Below are 19,429 nucleotides of genomic sequence, written 5' to 3'. Positions count from 1 at the left end.
TATTTCTATTTTTTCCTAAATATTGTTGTCACGGTAAAAAAAATATTGAGCACTTTAAAAAAAAAATATTGAGCACTTTAAAAAAAAAATATTTTTTATTCTGGGTTTTTTTTACTTTTTGATGAATGTTTGCATTTTACAAACAGTAACTGTGAAAGAGATGTGATGATATCTGGGCTTTGCTGCCATCTAAGGACCTACTGTGGGAAAATGAATTTGAAAGAAATTGAACAGATTGGAGTCATTTCTTTCTGATGATTAGGAAAAAACAGCACAATAGAGGTAGCTCAAGGGAATTTTATTCCTTCTTTTTCCTGAAAATTTCCCATAATATATGTTTTTAGACTTCATGATGGACTTTTTAATGTTTTTTATAAGCAAAAGTAAACGTTTGAGTACTGTTGTCTTATTTTAATGACTTTTTTTTCCCAATATTTTGGATTTTTTTCTGCTCCATAATCATATTCACATTTAAGTTTGTGTTGCAAAGGTACTAAGGTTTGAAGTTTAGATTTAAAGATGCAAAATCTTTTTTCTTGAGGTTTGTCTTGGCAAACTGGCATAGTTTCTCTGTTTTCTTCATAGCATGATCAGTCTCAAGAATCAATCAGGTCATTTATTTGAATAATAATGTATTGTGGAGTCATTCCTCCTGGCCAGTACCTAACAAACTTTCTCTTGGAGTGAGACCCCTGCACTTTGCATAAGAGCTCTTACATGTGTGTTGCTGCTGTCACGCAGGACCTACAACCTGGATGTACAATAGAAATTGAGGTACATAACTTACTTATCTCCAGTACTCCTGAGGAAGCAGACTTGTTTCTGTGAAATGCGTCCAGTTACAATATATGAATTATTGAATCAGCATGGAGGACCCCTCTCATTTGCAATGTTAAACAATTTTTTTTTGTGGATTGACCCTTTGTATAACAACATAGGGGCCTCCAAGGTTATTTCTTTTTGCTGAGGTATTGCTGTTAGCATTATACAGTGTACTGATGTAATGACACACTTGGTAATCAAAAAAATTTTATGTAAAAATTTATATGTGTTAAATATGTCAATGTGTTTTGCCAATTGAAAGGTCCCGTAAAAATAACTTTTTTTGCCTTCCTTAGAGATTTATTGGGATGTGGCATTTATAGGATTACACCTAGAGGTACCTTTATTTTTTTATAGTTTCTTTTTAATCAGGATAAAAAATATTTTTACAAGTATAAAAAAAATCTGTTGATCCTGATTGAAATCCAGTATTATTGTATCTTTCTGTGTTCCTTACAGAAATGTCAAACAACATTATAAAGGAGAGTTTTACATTTCAAAATTGTGAGCAGGCAGGTTGTTTGTTGTACAATGACAGGTGATATTCCTCCTGTAATAATAAAATTGTACCTGCCTGTTCACAAACTTTTCTGAAATGTACATTGAGCTGCAGCTCAGTGTACTGTGTTGGGTATCCTGACATAACCCCAGCTGGCGGGAATGAATTACCTCTAATGTTATTAGTAAGAATAAACAGGATTTATATAGTGCCAGCATATTATGCAGCGCTGTACAATAAATAAGGGTTGTAAATGACAAACAGATACAGACAGTGACACAGGAGCAGAGGACTCTGCCCAGAAGAGCTTACAATCTAGTAGGTGGGGGAGGTCCCACACAATAGGAGGGGAGATATGTAGTGGTGGGAAGTAGTGATGGTTTTGAGAGACAGAAGAAGATGGGTATGTGAGTTTGAAAAGATGGGATCTGAGTGCTATTTTAAATGAGCAGAAAGTAGTAGCAAGCTGAATAGGATGGGAAAGACCATTCCAGAGAGTTGGGGCAGCTCTAGAAAAGTCTTGGAGCCATGTATGTGAGGAGGTTAAGAGTGTGGAAGTCAGTAGTAGGTCATCAGTGGAGCAAAGAGAGCATCCAGGAGAGTATTTTTTTTACAAGGTCAGAAATGTAAGTATGTTGTTCCAGCCTTGCCAATGAAGATTGCGAAAAATCCAACCCCAGAAAAAAAACGGTGACGATGTTAGTGCTAGTACCAGTGAGGAGAAGAGAATGTAGTTAAAAATTTGCCATGGTATGTGTAAGTATGTATTGCCTGCCTGTCCTTTCTGTAATAAACTGCTCACATATTATTTTTTAATATGTTTAATTCCACTATGAGCTTTGCACATTGTACAAAGCTGAGGAAAATGCAATGTGTTTGTAGTACTAATAAGCAGAGCTGTCCAACATGACAACGTTGTTCCTTCATAAATACATTATGGTGATTCAGAGTTGTCACACTAGAAAAGAAAGTGTTTTACTTGCAGGATCACCTTGTGAAAATAAAATAATGCCTTAAAATAGGAAATATAATACACCCACTACAACTAAGTTTTGTTAATCCTAAATTTTTGGTTTAGGTAAGCTTTAACTGTTTTGCACAGGCAGTACAATCATGGCTTCTCATGCTTCAATAATCCCACTGAGCATGCGCTTGAAATTTTCCTGCCCATCCCACTTGATTTTTTTCAAGTTTCTCCCCTAACGGTTTCCAGGGTAGTGAAACCTTTTCGTTAGAATGTCCAATCATGTTTAAGTCACGTGTTGCCGATCCGCCCACTTGAATGCGTCACTTTTTTTCTGGCTCCACATTGGTTTAGCCGGCTACGGTCGCATTTAGTTTACTCTAACCCAGTTAGCCAATCAGAGGCTGCTGCTTTTTACGAACTGGGAAAGTTGTGGAGGAGCCGAGTTATCAGCTGGGGGACTAGTGCTGGGCCCGGAGCAGAGCCTGGCTCCATGTACCGAGAAGCGGCGCCTGCTGGAAAGGAGGGCAGACAGTCAGGTGTGTGTGCTGAGGAGGTGTCTGTGTGAGTGGGGTGTATGGCAGCCTTAGCAATATCATCATGTGTTAGGTAAATTTAAAGGACAATACACCTTTTATCCAAACACAAACCTCCTTCTGGACCTCCCAGGCACTGTAACCCCATGTGGTCTCTGCCTCAGATTGGGCTAGCTTTGCAAAGTGAATTGTATTGTGTATTTGTATTACAAAGTAATAAACATGCATTGTGGTGCTGACTTGCCCTTGGGATCCCTGGGAGCGATGGGGGGGGGTGGCCTTGGGGTCCCTGCTGGACAGTGACGACAGGGGGGGTGGCCTTGGGGTCCCTGCTGTGAAATGGTTATGGGGGTACGTTTTGGGTCCCTGCTGCAGTGTGATGACAGGGAGGGTAGGCCTTGGGGTCCCTGCTGCGGAATGGTTAAGGGGGGTGCACTTGGGTTCGGGGGTGCCTTTCTGTAACTTTTAAAAAGTTTTTGTAATCCTACATAGGCTCCCATTTTCCACACTTATTTTACATAATAATGTATATAATAATAATGTTACCCCTACCTAACCCCTTGTATACAGAATCTTGTTTTTTTATGTCTGTACATGGGCCTGTTTACACTATGTGCAGAACACCACATTTCACATCTTTTTGGCACATCAGATGTTGCCTGGAAAACAGTAATTGTCTTTACACTTATGTGCTGCACAACACAGCAATACACTGCAGTGGGAAACATCTTTGATTGCTTTTCCTTATAATGCTCATTCACCTGGCTGTCAGATTTTGCTATATGATAAGTAGCACAATGTGATAGATTAGTTTATTTTATTAATATGTGATATATAATATTGCACCACTTTAATCTAATAGTTCATTTTATCAGAATGCCGGCAGCAGGTCTTTCCAGATTTTTCTGTGCTGGTAGCAAAAATCTCTGGTGCTTGCTTGTTGCTTTTTCTGCACAGAAACCCACAGACATGAATATTCCTACATATTGCTAGCAGCACGGCTTTATTTAAGCTTTTTGGTATTTACTTTGCGGGTGCAGTAAGCACCAAAAGACATTGACATATTGAGGTTGTATGCATTGTGGCAACCCATCACCATGGAGAAGGTATTGGGGTTATAGGTAACTGAGGTGGCTACCACTAAAAAGACTGAGGCTGAAATATCAGCAGCATTATCACACCTCCCTGCAGTGTGAACTTTATGCTGGGTCTACAGGGAAGTTTTTAAAAATGCATGTAAACGTTCCTTCCACATTTATATATGCACTTTTAAAAACTCTTATAAACGCCTATGATGCCATTTGCTGCGATTTTACATAAGAGTTTATAAAAGTTTTACTTTTAAACCTTTCAGGGAATGAGTACAGGGGTACATAAAACCCCTTTACTCATTCCTTGAAAGAGTTAAAAATATATGTAAAAATTAAGACAAGGCTTTATTGGTAAAGTAATTTAATAAATGTGTGTGTTTTGTGTAACTTTGTTAAACTTTTTTGTTTCAGGTTATCCCACAATGAAAGGATCTTGACATGAGCACAGCCATGGCACTCCTGACAGTGTGGGATCCCCGGGCACTAAAGGGCAAATGAGGACAAGTTTCCACATTCATCTCTAGTGCTCCGTGACTGGCTGAGGAAAGGGGGAAAGCCTTTCCTCAGCCATTCAGCACAAGAGGTAAATGAAGACAAGTCTCCCAATTCAAGTCTAGTGCTGGTTGGCTGACAAAAGGGAATGGCGCTTGAGTTGTCATCAGGGTTTTCCTTTCCTCTGCCAAATTGGGAGTAGAGCTCTGTTCTGCTGATAGCTTCGCTTTTTTGATTGCTCCCCAGACCCAGCATAGCTCTGGCATGTCCTGTGCATCCAAGAATACATGCCACAGTTCCTCTAGGGCTGTGGGAGTTATCAAGAAAGCAAAGCTGTCAGCATAGTAGAGCTCCGCCCTGTGATTGGCTTAGGAAAGGGAAACCCTGATGTCGGCTCAAGTGTCGTCAGGGTTTCCCTTTTCTCAGCCATTCAATACTACAGGTGAATGGGGACAAGTCTCCCCATTCAAGTCTAGCGCTGAATGGATGAGAAAAGGGAAACCCTGATGACGGCTCAAGCATCATCAGGATTTCCCTTTCTGCAGCCAATCATGAAGCACTAGAGGTGAATGGGGTGACTTGTCCCCATTTGCCCTTTAGAGCCCGGGGATCCCACACTGTCAGGAGTCCCATGGCTGTGCCCATGTCCAGATTTAACCTGAAACAAAAAAGTTTAACAAAGGTACACAAAACACACAATTTAATAAAATACTTTAACATTAAAGCCTCGTCCTATTTTTTACACATATTTTTAACCCTTTCAGGTCATGAGTAAGGGGTTTTATGTACCCCTGTACTCATTCCCCAGGGTGGGGTGGCGAAGATCTGGGAGTCAATGGAAGCTTTCATAAAAAGCCTCACGTTAAACGCTGGGGAAAACGTTTGTGTAGATTCAGCCTTATTAAGCCAATAGGATATTCTCACACTGCAGAGCTTTGATTATTGTAATCTAGAAATGTAGGGGAAAGTGACTTTGAAGTACCTAAAATACAAAGAAGGGCACAGAGAACAAAGCTTGAGTGGTTATATGACAGCCACAATGACTCCTCTAAAAAAACAAAAGAAAACAAATTCTGAGCCAACAAATGGCTCCAATATATTTACTGACATTGATAACCATATGTCATTGCTGTCTGTGTTCTAAATTTTCTCTGCACACCTTTCAAAATATTAATATATCATCTTTTTTTTCTTATAGGTTTTCTTTTTAATTTTCATTTGATGGAGAAGGACATTGTTAGCTGTTTTAGTCTATAAATGGAACGTATGCCATTTGTTGGAAATGCAGTCTCACAATGATGCTCCTGTGAACGCATTCAAAAAGCTCTCTGTAGCTGAAAGAAACTGCCAGATGAAGGGAAAAGAAAACTGTTTGACTTCTTTATCACGTCTTCAGCCAAACAAGCAAAAGCAACCAGTACAGAATGCAGTGCCACAGGGACCACAGAAAAGCAAGATACCCGTTCTATCCAAATCCCGGGCACCTCCAGATTTCCAAAAGATGCATCAGAACTGGCAGACCAATTTTCAGAAGGTACATTCCCAGGCAGACTGCTGGGATCTGTTGTGTCCTGTAGTGTACCCATAGCTTAATCGTTTCCCCCAGGTTTGGTTAGTATAGCGAAAGTTTGCATTTCTGTTTTATTCTTTGGTACTGTGCCCAGTTGCAGAAATTTCTTGTTATTTTAATTCTTGTTTTGGAAATGAGAGGGAGGCTTTCCAAATTGAGGAGAATGTTATTTTTAAACTAGATACAGATTTATAATAACTGTTGGTGGAAACAGTTGTTTGTGATTGCTTTTAGTGTGACGGTGGAAGCCAGTGTTCTCCACAACCTCTTTTAGCCCGATGCACCACCTGGAACTTTTCAATAACCACCCGGCTGTTTTTTGGTGGTTACTGATCAGTTGGGTCACAATACAGGGACTGCTGCCACCCACCTACAATTTCTTGCCACTCAGCTTAACATTTTTTCTGGGTTGAACACTGAATGGAGGGGGGAGGGGGGGGGGTTGAGTGGTTGATGCCCCAGTGTGTCCAGAATGCAGATGCTTTTACCTGGTCACAGAAAGCTGTGACATAAACTGGTAACACTAAATTTGTCACATGTGGTCCTGTCCACTATTTGAACTCCTGTGTGTGCGTTAAATTTATAAGCCATACTTGTCTTTCATATAAGTCAGCAAATAGATAACCAGAGAGCTGCTGAGGCACTAGAGAAACAAAATACTCCAAAGTCGTCCCTTTCTCAGGGGATTGGGCTGCTTACCAGTTTTATATAATGACAGCTGGGAATCACATGGCCAAGATAAGGTACTTTAGACTTTTTAGCGCTTTATATTGATAAGATATTAAAAAAAAATCCACTTTAAATGTTTGAATCCATTTTAGTTGTGTTCTATCTTTCTGAAACTGTATGTGTTTACTTCACACAGGGAAAAGCTGTATGCAAAAAATCTTGCACTCGTCCCCAACCTTTCAACTTTTCGCAGAGGGGAGAACGCCCTCGGGTACAAAAGACAGAGGTGAAAAATTATGGGGCATCATCAAGTGGGCAGTCCTCTTGTAATTCTCCGCCAAGTCACAGAAGCCGGGAGCCCCTAGCAGAAGTTCTTAGCCAGAACAAAAAGGAATCCAGCGTTGAAAAGAGTATGTAGTTACTGTAACTGCCTAGTAACTTTATATATGGAAACAGGGTGGCTAACAGGTTGCCCTGTAGCATCACCTGGATTTGGTTTACATCAAAGATGCTGTGTGTGTTTAATACTGTAGTATGGATTTCAAGCAGAGCTAAACTCTGCTTCCTTACTTGTCAATTCAGGCAAGTGGGCATCTAATTACAGTTGACATTCATAAATCCTGGCAACCTCGGGACCTGGGGAGTGCTGGATTTTCGAAAATTCTGAATTTTTGAAAGTTATACTTACCCTCCACACACAGGCCAGCTTTCCTCTCACAGAACCCGTGGACATCTGGAACAGTTCCAGAGAGCAGGCAGCAGGGACGTCTCAACGTGTATTAGTGTAGTAAGCAAAACAGCTGTTTCTGCAGAACAGCGCCATCAAAACATCAGTGGCCAAACTGTGTACTGCAGTCCCTGTATTGAAAATGTGATCTGAAATTCATTCCTGAAAACTGAAGTAACCGGAATATTGATGGTCGGATTTTTGATTGTCAACTGTAATAAGCAAAAAACAAAAAGGCAATTCAACATATGATCTTAGCCTAAAATAGTTTAACAATTTGGCTTGGTTCTTCTCCTCTTGTGCCGGTGTTATACTGGGTTTCATAGTTGGGATTGTTCCCACCCCTAACCACCATCAGTCAATGGAAATCCTTCCTGCTGTGTGAATTACCAGGGCTCAGTTGTTGGTTATGTACATAGCAGGGAACGTTCCCATTGGCTGATGGCTGATAGGTGTGGGCAGTTTTCTGAACTGTGGCCAAATAGGAGGAGGATTCCAGTGAGAAAAGTGTTAAGTATCATGATTTACGGAAGGTGCAAATAGACTTTAAAGAACAAAACTTGTCTGAGAAAGCGTTTTTTTAAAGTGCTTGCTTGCCTGTAGAGCGCCATGGCTCCAGGTGAAGCTTATATGCTATAAGCACTGCTTGTAGGAGTACACTGGGAACCCCCTAGTTTAGTAAATTTTGTGGCATTTTGATAACCGAGTTTTGCAAAGGAATACACAAAGTGGTCATAGCCAAGGCCTCGTTATTTATTAGGGACTGTGGTTTAGAAAATGATGTAGCATGCTGTATCAGCTGAAAAAAAGTTTGCCTCACTCACTGGCAAAGCTGTGACTTGCTAACTCCTAGACTTAAAACTGCACTGGTTATTAGTCCTTAAGCCAACCCCATTGTAACATAGATTGTAGAATTAGATAGACAGAGAGGTTTTTTTTGGCACAATATTGGATTTGTATTTACTTGAGATTAGAATAGTAAGAATTACAAAGAACAACACATATCATTATAGCTATCTTTGCGAAGATTACATTATCTTTTATCCCTATTTAATGTACATTGACGCTGTTGATGCTATATTAATCCTGTTTATTATTAATAATAATAGCTACATTCAAGGTTGTTTGATGGTATACAAGAACACCCATATGTGAAGTATTTTGTCTCATTCATGTAATCACATAGAGAAGCGTTGTCTCCATCCCCAATGCGTTTTGCCGATTGGATTCCTCAGAGACTTTCTTAAAATTTAGTAGTTGATCACTTGGTGGTATTAATTAAAAGGGATGGTTATGAAGAATAAATGTTTTAATGGAGAATAAAAGCAGAGAGTTATTTTGCTGTTTTATGGTGCTGTTGTAACCATAATTGTCAGGGGTGTTAATAGAAGGAGTAGTTCCAAAATTTTTTACAGGTGTTAGTATAGGCTGGGAATCTTGACAGCTAGATATAGATCTGAATGATGTGCTGATTTCTGTATGTATGTAGTAAGTATGTAAGTATGTAGCTGGGCATTATTGGGCTTATTGTTGACTTTAAGCCTTACCTTGAGGCTTTCACAATCATACAGTCTTCTTTTCTGTACTTTAATTTGTCTTCTTTGTTTTCACTGCACATTGTAAGCTTCTGCTTTGAGGTGTAGCATGTCAGACTGAGCCCACCTTGCTGGCGGTCATCTTACATCATCTAGCTCTTTCCTGTCCAGCCTTAATGTTTCTGGCCCACCCCTCTCATTCAGTGGATTTTTTTTATTTTTACCTGGCCTGGAAGCAGTGATCTCCTTGTAGAAGTCTTCTAGCCTTGTCTACTGAATCAGATCAGCAAAGCTGATTGGAGAGCCCTAGGTCTGATGCAACAGGTGGCATGTTGGACCTCTGCTTCTACACATAGAGAAAAGGTCAAATTCTGCATCATGTTAGCAGAACACAGACTTTCCCACTTCCGGTATGGCTGCTTTAGTCACTGTTTTGTTTTGATAAATCTGGAATGTATTTTGACATTGGAAAAATTAAAGTTTAAAATGCATATTTACACATTTTAATTTAATTTTGTAAAGATTTTCATGTGTATTCATGTGCTCTCAGGTGGTTCAGAGGCTGATTTTAAAGCTGACCCAGCTTCCCTGGCTAGTATCCTGTCCAATATTGGTGTGTCAGCCGTTCCTGTCGGTAAAGTAAGCCTGGCACAGAGGGTTCCCATAAGAGCGGAATCAATTGCTCATCCAATGGACAGTAGCAGAAACCCGGTAAGAGAAGGAAGAAGAATTTGTTGTGGTTGCTTATGTTTTTTTGTGCTTGTTTTTTTCTGTGTGAAGATTCTATTTATGGAGAGTTTTCCCAAAGTGAGGGTATAGTTCAAACGAGGAAAAAATATCTATAAAGTGCCCAGTGATGAGAAGTATTTAATATTTTAGGATATTCTGCATATTTTAGTGGTTATCTGTTCTACTTTTTACTATTTAGAGCCGTATTTATCTTGGCATTTTACCCCAAAATGCATACCAATGCAAAACAACCATGCCACAAGGTTTTAAAATGTGCTTTTAAAACGTTAAGAATAAGTGTTAAAGTTTGAATTTTTCATAGAGATAAGTATACTCCTAAAAAAATAGTGGTACGTTTTGATGGTTCTAAAAACCAGTAACATTCTGTACACTAGAAAATGTGTTTTTCATATTCCAGTAACCTCGGGTTTATGTTATTTCACTGTTAAATTAAGAATTGCTAATCAGTATGAAGTTGTTGGCACTGTATCTGTCAGAGATATTATATATTCTGATAAGGGATGTAATCAATAACTGCTGGTATACTTCCTAAGCCCAAGCTATGTTTGGGGTGGGTTCTTGGATACAGGTAATGTTGATTTTATCAAAATGCATATAAACCCAACACACTAATGCAGTGTTTCTCAATAAGGGTTCCTTTAGAGTTTACTAGGGATTCTTTTGATCAATGAGCAATGTGTGACTCTTTTTGGTTATCTGTAATTCTTTCCACTGGCCAGCAATATAAGAGACATTGTTCCCATTCAATAGTGTACTGTGTGTTGTGCAATTAGAAATTATAGCATGAGTTCCCTAAGACCTGCAAGTTATTTCAAGGGGATTCCTATGTTAAAAGGTTGACAAACACTGAACTAATGCACACATAGTGTCTTATTCTGTGTTACAACATCACACATGTATTTGTAAAAAATATTGGTTTATACAGAGGGAAAGGATTGATATAATTTTTTATTATATTGTTCCTTAAGGCTTGAGATTGTATAGAATATGTGGGCAAGTTCCATCTAATGTTGCTGGGCTTGTCATTTTTAATATATTTTTTTTAATTTTTAACAATTTAGATGATCAGAAGTTCAGTTTATGCTGGGCCAGCAAATCGGGAAAGAATGTCTTGCTTTGCTAATATGACTGTTAAAGGTAAGTGGAAAACAGTGGGTGTAATGGGCAACGTAGGTATTCCAGGCAAAGATAACTTGCAATAGATGTGTAAATATCTTATTATACTGCGTCAATCATTCCATTCTCTTTGCACTGGATTTTGCTATGTCTTGGTTCTTGAGGGGTTTTGTGTGCACCTCTTCAATACCACACACAATGTGATGTACTGGACTCTGCACTAACAACTCAAATAATTGCAAGCCCCAGTGCTAGCCGAGGAACCTCAGTTGCAACCTTTTATTCAATAAGATGTCCACGAAAATAAAATTAAAGTAGTGACAAAAATGAGTTTTATAGTCAGGTCAAACAATAACCATCATTTGTTTGGCACATCGTCACTTACCTTAACATTTCATTCTCTTTCAGCTAATGAACAAAAGCCATTGTTAAGGCCTCAGAATAAGACAGCTCTTCCTGAAAACACTGTAAAAGAGCCCGCAGAATTAAAAAAAGAGAAGCTCCATGAACAGGTTTGCATGATTTACTTTGTGCTCTTTACCTTTGTTTTGTTAAACTACTAAATGAAAATGCAATTTGTTCCTTGTAGGAAAATCCCGTGTTACAGCAGATGAAACCACCTCCCCATGTGCCCACATCTGATAAATCCTCTTGTTCACACCCCACACAAGAAGAAAGTTTAGCCAAACGGACCCCTCTTCCTGCAATAACTGATGAGACCAGCACTGTACTCTCAACACCATTGTATGTTTCATTTTCTCTGTTTAGCTATTCAATATGTTTGTTCAGATAGCAAATCTGTACTAACTAAACAAAAAAAACGCAAGGCAACCATGAAGGTGTTAGTCTTGTATACGGCACTGCCTATTTTTTATTGTGATCCACCTGTGGCAACATTGCATAGCTTTGTAACATTGCTCTAAACTGCAATTATGAGAGAGGATATCTGGAGTCCTATGGGTATAGGGTATATATAGCGCTCTAAACAATACTACTTGGTTGTAAGGCCATCCTAAACTCAGGAGATCCAGAGAAATGTAGTTTGTCCTTCTCATTCTCTTTTTGACAATTATCAGCTGGTTTTGCTACCCTCTCTGATTATGTACACTTGTAATGAGCCTTAAAGTGGAACTAAACTAAACAAAAACTCCCTCTCCTTTACTTCCGAATATCTCTCGATCCCTGCAGAGGTTTCCTAAATTCGGTCTCGCACCATCCTGGAAGCTGCTTGTTCTTTCTTCTTCCTGCTTCTGCCTACAACATCTAATCTGGCTCTGTGTAGGCACAAGATTAGGTGGCCTAGTCTGCAATAAATGGGGGGGGGGGGAAAGAGTGCCAATCTCCCTGCCCATGTGTCAGATCAGCAGTTGAAGGAAAAGCTCCTTTTGTGCATGCTCCAGGTCAGGCTTGCCCAGAAGGACCAGCCAGAAGCCTTCTGGAATGTGTGTTTTGAGTATCCCAGGAGGCTCTGCGCTCCCAATCTTTATCGCCATAAAAAAGGGTTTTACCTGTCTCCCCTTCCCCACCAAAAAAAAAAAAAATTATCTTAGACAACTTTTTTATGAAAAGTATTTTTGTGTGCCATTATTTTATAATGCTGAAGAATCACACAATTTTGTATGCCATGTTCCTAATTATATAAAAATCATCACAAAAGGAAAGTTCTAGGTTTAGATGACTTTCAAAAATTAAGACACTTTTCCAAAGCAATAATCTTTACATGAATTTGGCTCACCGACCTTGTCAAATAAGTGTTGTATATGTATAGTGACTAGTTAGATATGGTCTTCACTTTTGTGAAAAATGTAAAAAACAGGAAGCATTATGTGATGTCAAATAAAATGTATTTCTTACATCCTCAGGTCTAACACCTCTGCCACAAAATTTAAAGGATCCAGAGAGAAAAAAGACTCAGTAAAAAGAGGTAAAATGAATTGTCAGTAGTCAAATCTTAGCACCTAGCATACATAATTCTTAGCTGAAGCATTGGGGATATTTTGTTCTTTTTCAGATACAAACTCTGTAGATTTTGTGGCAGATTCCCAGGCACTTGCAAGTATCCTCTCCAACACTGAAATGAACAATAACAGTTGTGGGAAACTAAGCCCGGCACAGAGAGTACCTATACAAGGCAGGAGCTCCATGTTCAAGGGTGCCAAGGTAAGTTCTTCTTTTTTTGGCTTTTTTAATAAGAGTTAGGCTCTCTTTAAGGCAGAGCTTCAATTTAATATTCATGTTTTTGCTTTTAGTCTGGTACTTTTATGATGCAGACAACACCAAAGCATGCCAATGGTCCTGTGTCTAATGTGACAGTACCCCTCAAAGGTAAAATGTATTTCTTCTTACACTAAAAGATATAAGCGTTCATTTCCAAGGTAGGAAAGGAATGGACCCTCTGTCAGGTTTTTTTGGTGTCTCCACTGGGAAGAATTACATTTGCTATTTATTCAGGTGGAAACTCAATAGAAATATAATTTGAAAACCTAAAATGCTTAATTAAAAATTAAAGTAGAACTTGCATTTATTTAGGTTTTGGTTATTGTGGTATAGAGTTAACCCATACAGGGTTTTTTTACAGTCTTTATCCCTGTTGGGAAGACTTATTCTTACTTCCTGTTCCTAAAGCAACAGAAAGTGGGAGAAATCTTCTCCTAGGAACGGGGAAATTGAGAACTATCACAGGTTTGGTGAAATCTTATATCTGTGCAGACAGCAAAATAAACATTACAAGGGCGTTAAAGTGTAACTAAACCCTGCTATACTCTCCTGTTCCTGTTTCATCGCAGGGTGCCACCATATTCTTCCTTCTACTCCTGGATCGAGGATCTTTGATCATGATTGTCCAAGCTGGGGTGACATAAACCAATGCAGGCTAGCTCAGGGAAAGTGGGGATTGCTGGGCATGTGCAGCTCAGCGTTTTTTGACAGTTCACGGAAGTGATCAGGCAGGTAAGAATGAATATTGCAAAAGGGACATTGGCTGTCCCTTTCTGTAATAATGACCTGCCTGATTAAAAATTTTAAAAAGTGGAACTTTATTTCCACTTTAACCTTTTTCTACACTACTTCAACCTTCCCCATCAAACGTTTAAAAAATATAATATGAAAAATGATCATGGACTGTTCATTATTAACATTATTACACCTGTGTGATTTAACTTACTATTTCCTATTTTGATCACAAACGTTTATAGAGTATTTTAGGTATCTGCACTATTGTGTTTTTTTAAAGATCAGACACAGGATTTTAAAGCTTAGACTGCAACAATCTTTATTGCAATTCATGGGTATGTTGCTGCTAGTAGTACTGTTGTGGTATTGCAGTCCAATGTCAAAAAATATTGTATATACTCCCAGTATTCATACCACATGTATCCCCAATCATCCAGAGCTGTCCCATATCAACTCCACCTTCAGGTTCCCCAACCAAGGGAAAGGGGGGAGATTCTCATATGAACAGCAAGAGGGAGTAGTAGAGCCAGGATGGAGAAGACGTTTTGGCCCACTTCACTGCTCCCTTTGCACAAGGATCTCTTCTTGTCCCCTTTGTTTGGGCAACATGGTGATGGTTTGTACATCAAATGGTTTTGCTCACCCATGAACACGTATGGTTTAAGAAGGAGTTCTCTGGGACTGTATGCATGCTTGGTTGACATTGGACTGCACTTTTTACACATCTCAACCCTTAAGAAACAAAGTGCACCGATGATTTTGGCAGTGTGAACTTTGAAGGTTGTAATTATTCCTTATGTTCCAGAACAGATTGTGGTGATACTTAACATACCTTGCAGACGTACGTGTTTGTATGATATAATTATAACAATGGCGTTAGGAATTTTTATTTTTAATCCTTTATGCAAAATCAATAAAATCTGATTGATTTTTTTTGTTTTACCCTTTTTTGGTTTACAAAATACTTGTATTCACATATAAGCTCCAATTTATTCAAACTGTAGCTCCTTGCTTAATAATGATAAAAAAAAAAAATCTTCACATGAGATTATTATTAAACTATATTTATTATACAGCACTGTACATTAAAAAGGGATAATTCTTTATGCATATACACAGAGCTGGCCATGTATGCTTATTCACCTGATCTATTCTTCACAACAGATGTAACATTTAGTCCTTGTCGTGTTCCTCTGGTAACCAGTGAAAAGAGCTCTGGAGAGTCAGCCAGGAGAGTGTTACAGCCGCAATCCTTCAGTGTGGTTTGTATTCTAGAGTCATCTCTCTGCCTTCCACATCTATGTTGCTGTGAATAATAGAGCTTGATAACTCCTGTTGAGCATGCAGGAAGTCTGCAAATTAAAATCTCACTTGCCATTAGTCAGGAAGGATTAGTGATTCCGTCTTTAGAATAAATTCAAGGAAATGGTTCTTTTACGTATTCTCTAAATGCCTCAGAGAACCACAGCTGTCCTAGATTTGACAACATTGTCTAATGTGAAGCTATTTCCATTTCTAAAGGTTACATTGCTTACAGGATCAGTTATTATTTGATTAGTTAGCATTGTGGGACCAGAAAATAAGTCACCAAGGTTAGGCGACATTTGAAATGTAAATATTCTGATTACTTAGAACTCTCTTTCATGATGTGTTCAAGCAAACCTCTGCTGAAAGAAAAAATAACAGCTACTGCTGATCTTTCCTTTGAAAATGAAAGTTTCTAGATCCAGTAACTAAAACACTTTTGTGTCACGGACTCTGAAAAAATATATACATCACAGACTTATATTCTTTTTTTGCCCCCCCCCCCACAACCTTTCCTTCTAAGTGAGGGGTTGCCATTAGCGGCCTTCCTTTGACATCCTAGTTGCCTGGATGTTTAACTTTAAGCATCCTTAATCTGTCGTCCCCCTCTCTCCACTATCCTAAACTAATCCATTTACAGATATAGAGGGACCAAGGCAACTAATTGTTTAATGCAGCTTTATTCTGCTGCCTGCACAGTTTAGCCCTTTATCTATTTGACACCTAATCTTCTCCAGTCTACCTAAGAAACTGCACACAAAAGTAAATATTATAGTACTGTGCAGGTGCTGACAGCAGAGCAGCATGGGAGTCTGTGTCTAAATATTGGTTAGTACTGAAGTGCAAGGGAAGAGGGCTAGGAGGGGGGAGTTTAAACCAATATAGTGTGTATGTGGCGGGTTGGCGTTACCTAATTTTAGGGGTTTTTTCCCCCCCAACACATGTATTCTGTAAATGGGTGTCAGAATTTCTTATCTCCTATCTGTTTTGGGTCAGTGATGGAAAAAGCATTGACGCTAAAGCATCAACATTATACTGAGGAATCCAGTATTTTCAAAAGGAGAGTTCAGCATTTGCAGCCCCCTTTATTTTTCTTATGACAAAATTCCATTTATCCCTTGTGTAAGCTCCATGTCCCAATACCTGAGCACTGCACGGAAGTGCTAAAATGTGTCCACCCCTTTTAAACCTTTTGTATACTGCTATTGGCCAGTGAGGACGCCCCTTCATAGCAATTGGTCAATAGATATGTGTGGAAGTGGGGCTTGGAAACCGGCTGTAACTGAATACCTGCAAAAGGTAATCATTTGTGACATGAAAATTTGGGAGGTTGCTGCAGTTAAGTGCTAAAGGTGCTCATACACTTCAGACCTGCAAAAATCTTTGTTGGAAGTATACTTCAGGCCAAAAGTATGTGTGTGTGTATTTATTTAAAGCTTTGTTAAGGGTAGCAAGGGTTTTTACTTTTTCCAGTGTTTATCAGTCAGAAACTGATTGAAGATCTGCTGTCACACAACTAATTCACTTAATAGCTAATTGTTAGCATTCTTTGACTTAATGTAATGATGTAATTCTGTGTATGATTTTACAGGTCCTTTGTAATTTCTGTAACTACAAATAGTATTAAATTTTTGTGTCATGTTTCTCCATATTTGTAGAGGTTTTCCCAGGCATACTCTATCACGTCAAAGCAACCAGTGTTTCCAAAAACTCCAAAAGCGCTGGCACTAGAGAAAGCAAATAAATGTCATGAGGCTGATAAGACTGAAATTCAGGTATGTAGAAAACATCAGGACAAAAAATATGCTAGATGCCAGTATTATGTACAAATCGCTTTACATGTTTTCAGTTTTGTTCTAATGCTTTGTTTTGTTATATAGACTTCTTCAAAGTCAACTGTAAAGTGGGCAGATGAGCTGTCCCCTTCCCCCTTATCTAAGGTTGTATGTGAAAATGAACCTGATTTGGTGAGTGTGTGTATATATACTTGGAAAGGTAGACTTTTTTTTTTTAACTACTGTATTTTAAGCAGTTGCGGAAATGTTATGTCGCAAGTCATAAATCAGCAATTCGACCTAGCACAATTTAATTCTACAGAGCCACTTTTGTTAATTTTTAGACTAGACAGTAAAATGCTTGGACAGTAAAAGGCTTATTTGTGTAAAGTTCTCTTTAATTGATTATTCCATAGACTAATTTGTACAACAATGCTTTGTATAGTGTAATAGTAGTATACACACAGCAGTGAAATAACATGAATATTTATCTTTGAGTGCTTTTCATAACCATAGAATTTGTTAGTTTTTGCTCGTAACATTTGAACTCTTTAATTTATGGAATTCATTGTAGGCAGAGGTAGATGGTAATGCTGATCTTTATTTTAAAATGAGTGATTGTTAGTTATCTGGCTGCATTGTCACTTTATCATAAGTCATAATAATTCCCTTTTGTGTAGGAAGAAGTAGCTGTGCGGTTATTTTTAGACGGTGAAGGGCCAGGAGACCCTGAAAAGAAAAAGGTAATGTCTGTTATCCATATGTATACATATATATTGTGTGTTGTTGAGAATGAATGTTTACAAAAAACATTGAAAGGCTGATGTAGAACAAAGTATAAAGTTTTTCATCTGTGAAAGTATAAGCCACAGAATACCAGGACATGCTACATCTTAGAGTTGCCTAGAGTGGCAGAGCTCAGGTAGACCTGACCCAAGGAGAGCCCCAATAGCCATGGAGAATAAATTAGTATACTTATGTCTAATATTTTGGTCATGACAAATATGGTATTTGTTTACAATATACAGTTAGCTCCATAAATATTTTGACAGACAACTTTTTTTCTAATTTTGGTTCTGTAAATTACCACATTTAATTTTAAATGAAACAACTCAGATGCAGTTGAACTGCAGACTTTCAGCTTTAATTCAGTGGGTTGAACAAAAAGATTGCATAAAAATGTGAGGAACTAAAGCTTTATTTTTACACAATCACTTCATTTCTGGGGCTCAAAAGTAATTGGACAATTGACTGAAAGGCTATTTCATGGGCTGATGTGGGCAATTCCTCCGTTATGTCTCTGTCCAAATATTTATGGACCTAACTGTATGAGGGGACATTCAAATGCTTTCTCAGTACATAGCATTTCATCATAGTGGCTGTGATTTAATTCCACTCTTTTGTTTTACAGATGGTGGTTTTCTATACTAAAGTGCATCCATTTTCTTGCTCATGTTCTAACTAAAAAATATGTTGCATCTCCTAGCTTTCAACATTTCTACCAATTATGTTTGAGGGAAAGATAAGAATTGACAAGGTTTTAGATGGGGAGAGGGCAGAAAACTTATTAACAGGGAACTTATTGATTGAATGAGTATTTAAACTATGGTTTCCATATATTGTCAAAGGCTAATAGGTTATTTTGGATAGTACAAGTGAGCTTATCAATAACCGTGTTCAAGTTGAGTTTGGAAAGGATGCCATCTAAAGAGGTTTTTGAATTGGTATCTTTAGCTGGGTTGACTTGGGCTGCCAATAGGATGTATGACAGGAGGTGTTGGGAGTGTTTGGGAAACAAGCTTGCTAAAAAAAAGGCAGTTAAATTGTACTTTAGTATCTAACACCCAGGAGATAAGTACGACTACTTCTTTCCAATAGTTCTGTGCTATAGGACAGATCCAGCACGTATAAACCATTGTTTGAGAATATAAGAGTGATACCGTAGGTTGGTCATAGGTCAGTCTACCAGACTCTATGTACCATATCGTGAGAGTCTTGTAATTCACTTCAATCAGAGAAGTATTAATAGAGATTTTCAATAATTTATGGGCTGTTTGCTGCCATTTATTTAGATCCCAGGAGAAGTTCAGATCTAGTTACTATGCCAGCAAAAGTAAAGTTTTGTTCTAGGAATAGCAAAGTTTTAAAACTTAAGAGGATTGGGTTTTTTATTTATTTATTTTTGTCATGTAAACATGTAGTGAACTTGCTTTACCCTAAATTGCATTTTCAGAGATTGTAAACATGATGCCCTTCTTTATACAGGAACCTACAGCACTGTCTGCACCTGTGAAATCAGAGAGTCTTCCAGCAAGTACACCACAGCAGAAAGAACTAGTTCAACCAGAAGCTCATGAAAATAATGCAGGGAATTTTGCACTGCACAGCCAATTGCACATTGCATCTTTATCACAGCCTAGTGACTCCTCTCCTAGAATTGTGCCTTGTGTAAAGCCAACTGTGCCACTTTCCTTTCTATCGCATCCCGCTGTAAAAGCAGTGCAGTCTTGCACCTTGGGTAAGATATAAAATAGCACCATCTTTGGCGAAGGACATAATCTGGATTAACACATTTGGGGTTATTTACAATTTGTATACATTAATTCTCATGCTACAATGTTTGTTT

The 19,429-nt window shown here is 38.4% G+C and overlaps 1 protein-coding gene across 1 annotated transcript in view; it reads left to right on the top strand.

The window, feature by feature from the left end:
• Nucleotides 1–2,679: 2,679 nt before the first annotated feature.
• Nucleotides 2,680–19,429, top strand: part of TROAP (trophinin associated protein) — a gene marked incomplete in the record, with an annotated part of 19,927 nt that continues 3,177 nt past the window's right edge. The window contains 15 exon segments of the mRNA XM_072409201.1: nt 2,680–2,824; nt 5,603–5,938; nt 6,840–7,053; nt 9,456–9,616; nt 10,717–10,792; nt 11,180–11,283; nt 11,361–11,515; nt 12,634–12,695; nt 12,783–12,931; nt 13,021–13,096; nt 14,888–14,985; nt 16,687–16,803; nt 16,909–16,995; nt 17,484–17,546; nt 19,069–19,321. Coding sequence (XP_072265302.1) covers nt 5,687–5,938; nt 6,840–7,053; nt 9,456–9,616; nt 10,717–10,792; nt 11,180–11,283; nt 11,361–11,515; nt 12,634–12,695; nt 12,783–12,931; nt 13,021–13,096; nt 14,888–14,985; nt 16,687–16,803; nt 16,909–16,995; nt 17,484–17,546; nt 19,069–19,321 — 1,867 coding nt within the window.

The sequence above is a fragment of the Pyxicephalus adspersus genome, chromosome 1, assembly GCF_032062135.1.
Source record: "Pyxicephalus adspersus chromosome 1, UCB_Pads_2.0, whole genome shotgun sequence".
Classification (NCBI taxonomy): Eukaryota; Metazoa; Chordata; class Amphibia; order Anura; family Pyxicephalidae; genus Pyxicephalus; species Pyxicephalus adspersus.
The sequence above is the reverse complement of the archived record's forward strand: the minus strand, read 5'-3'. Positions and strand labels throughout refer to the sequence as shown.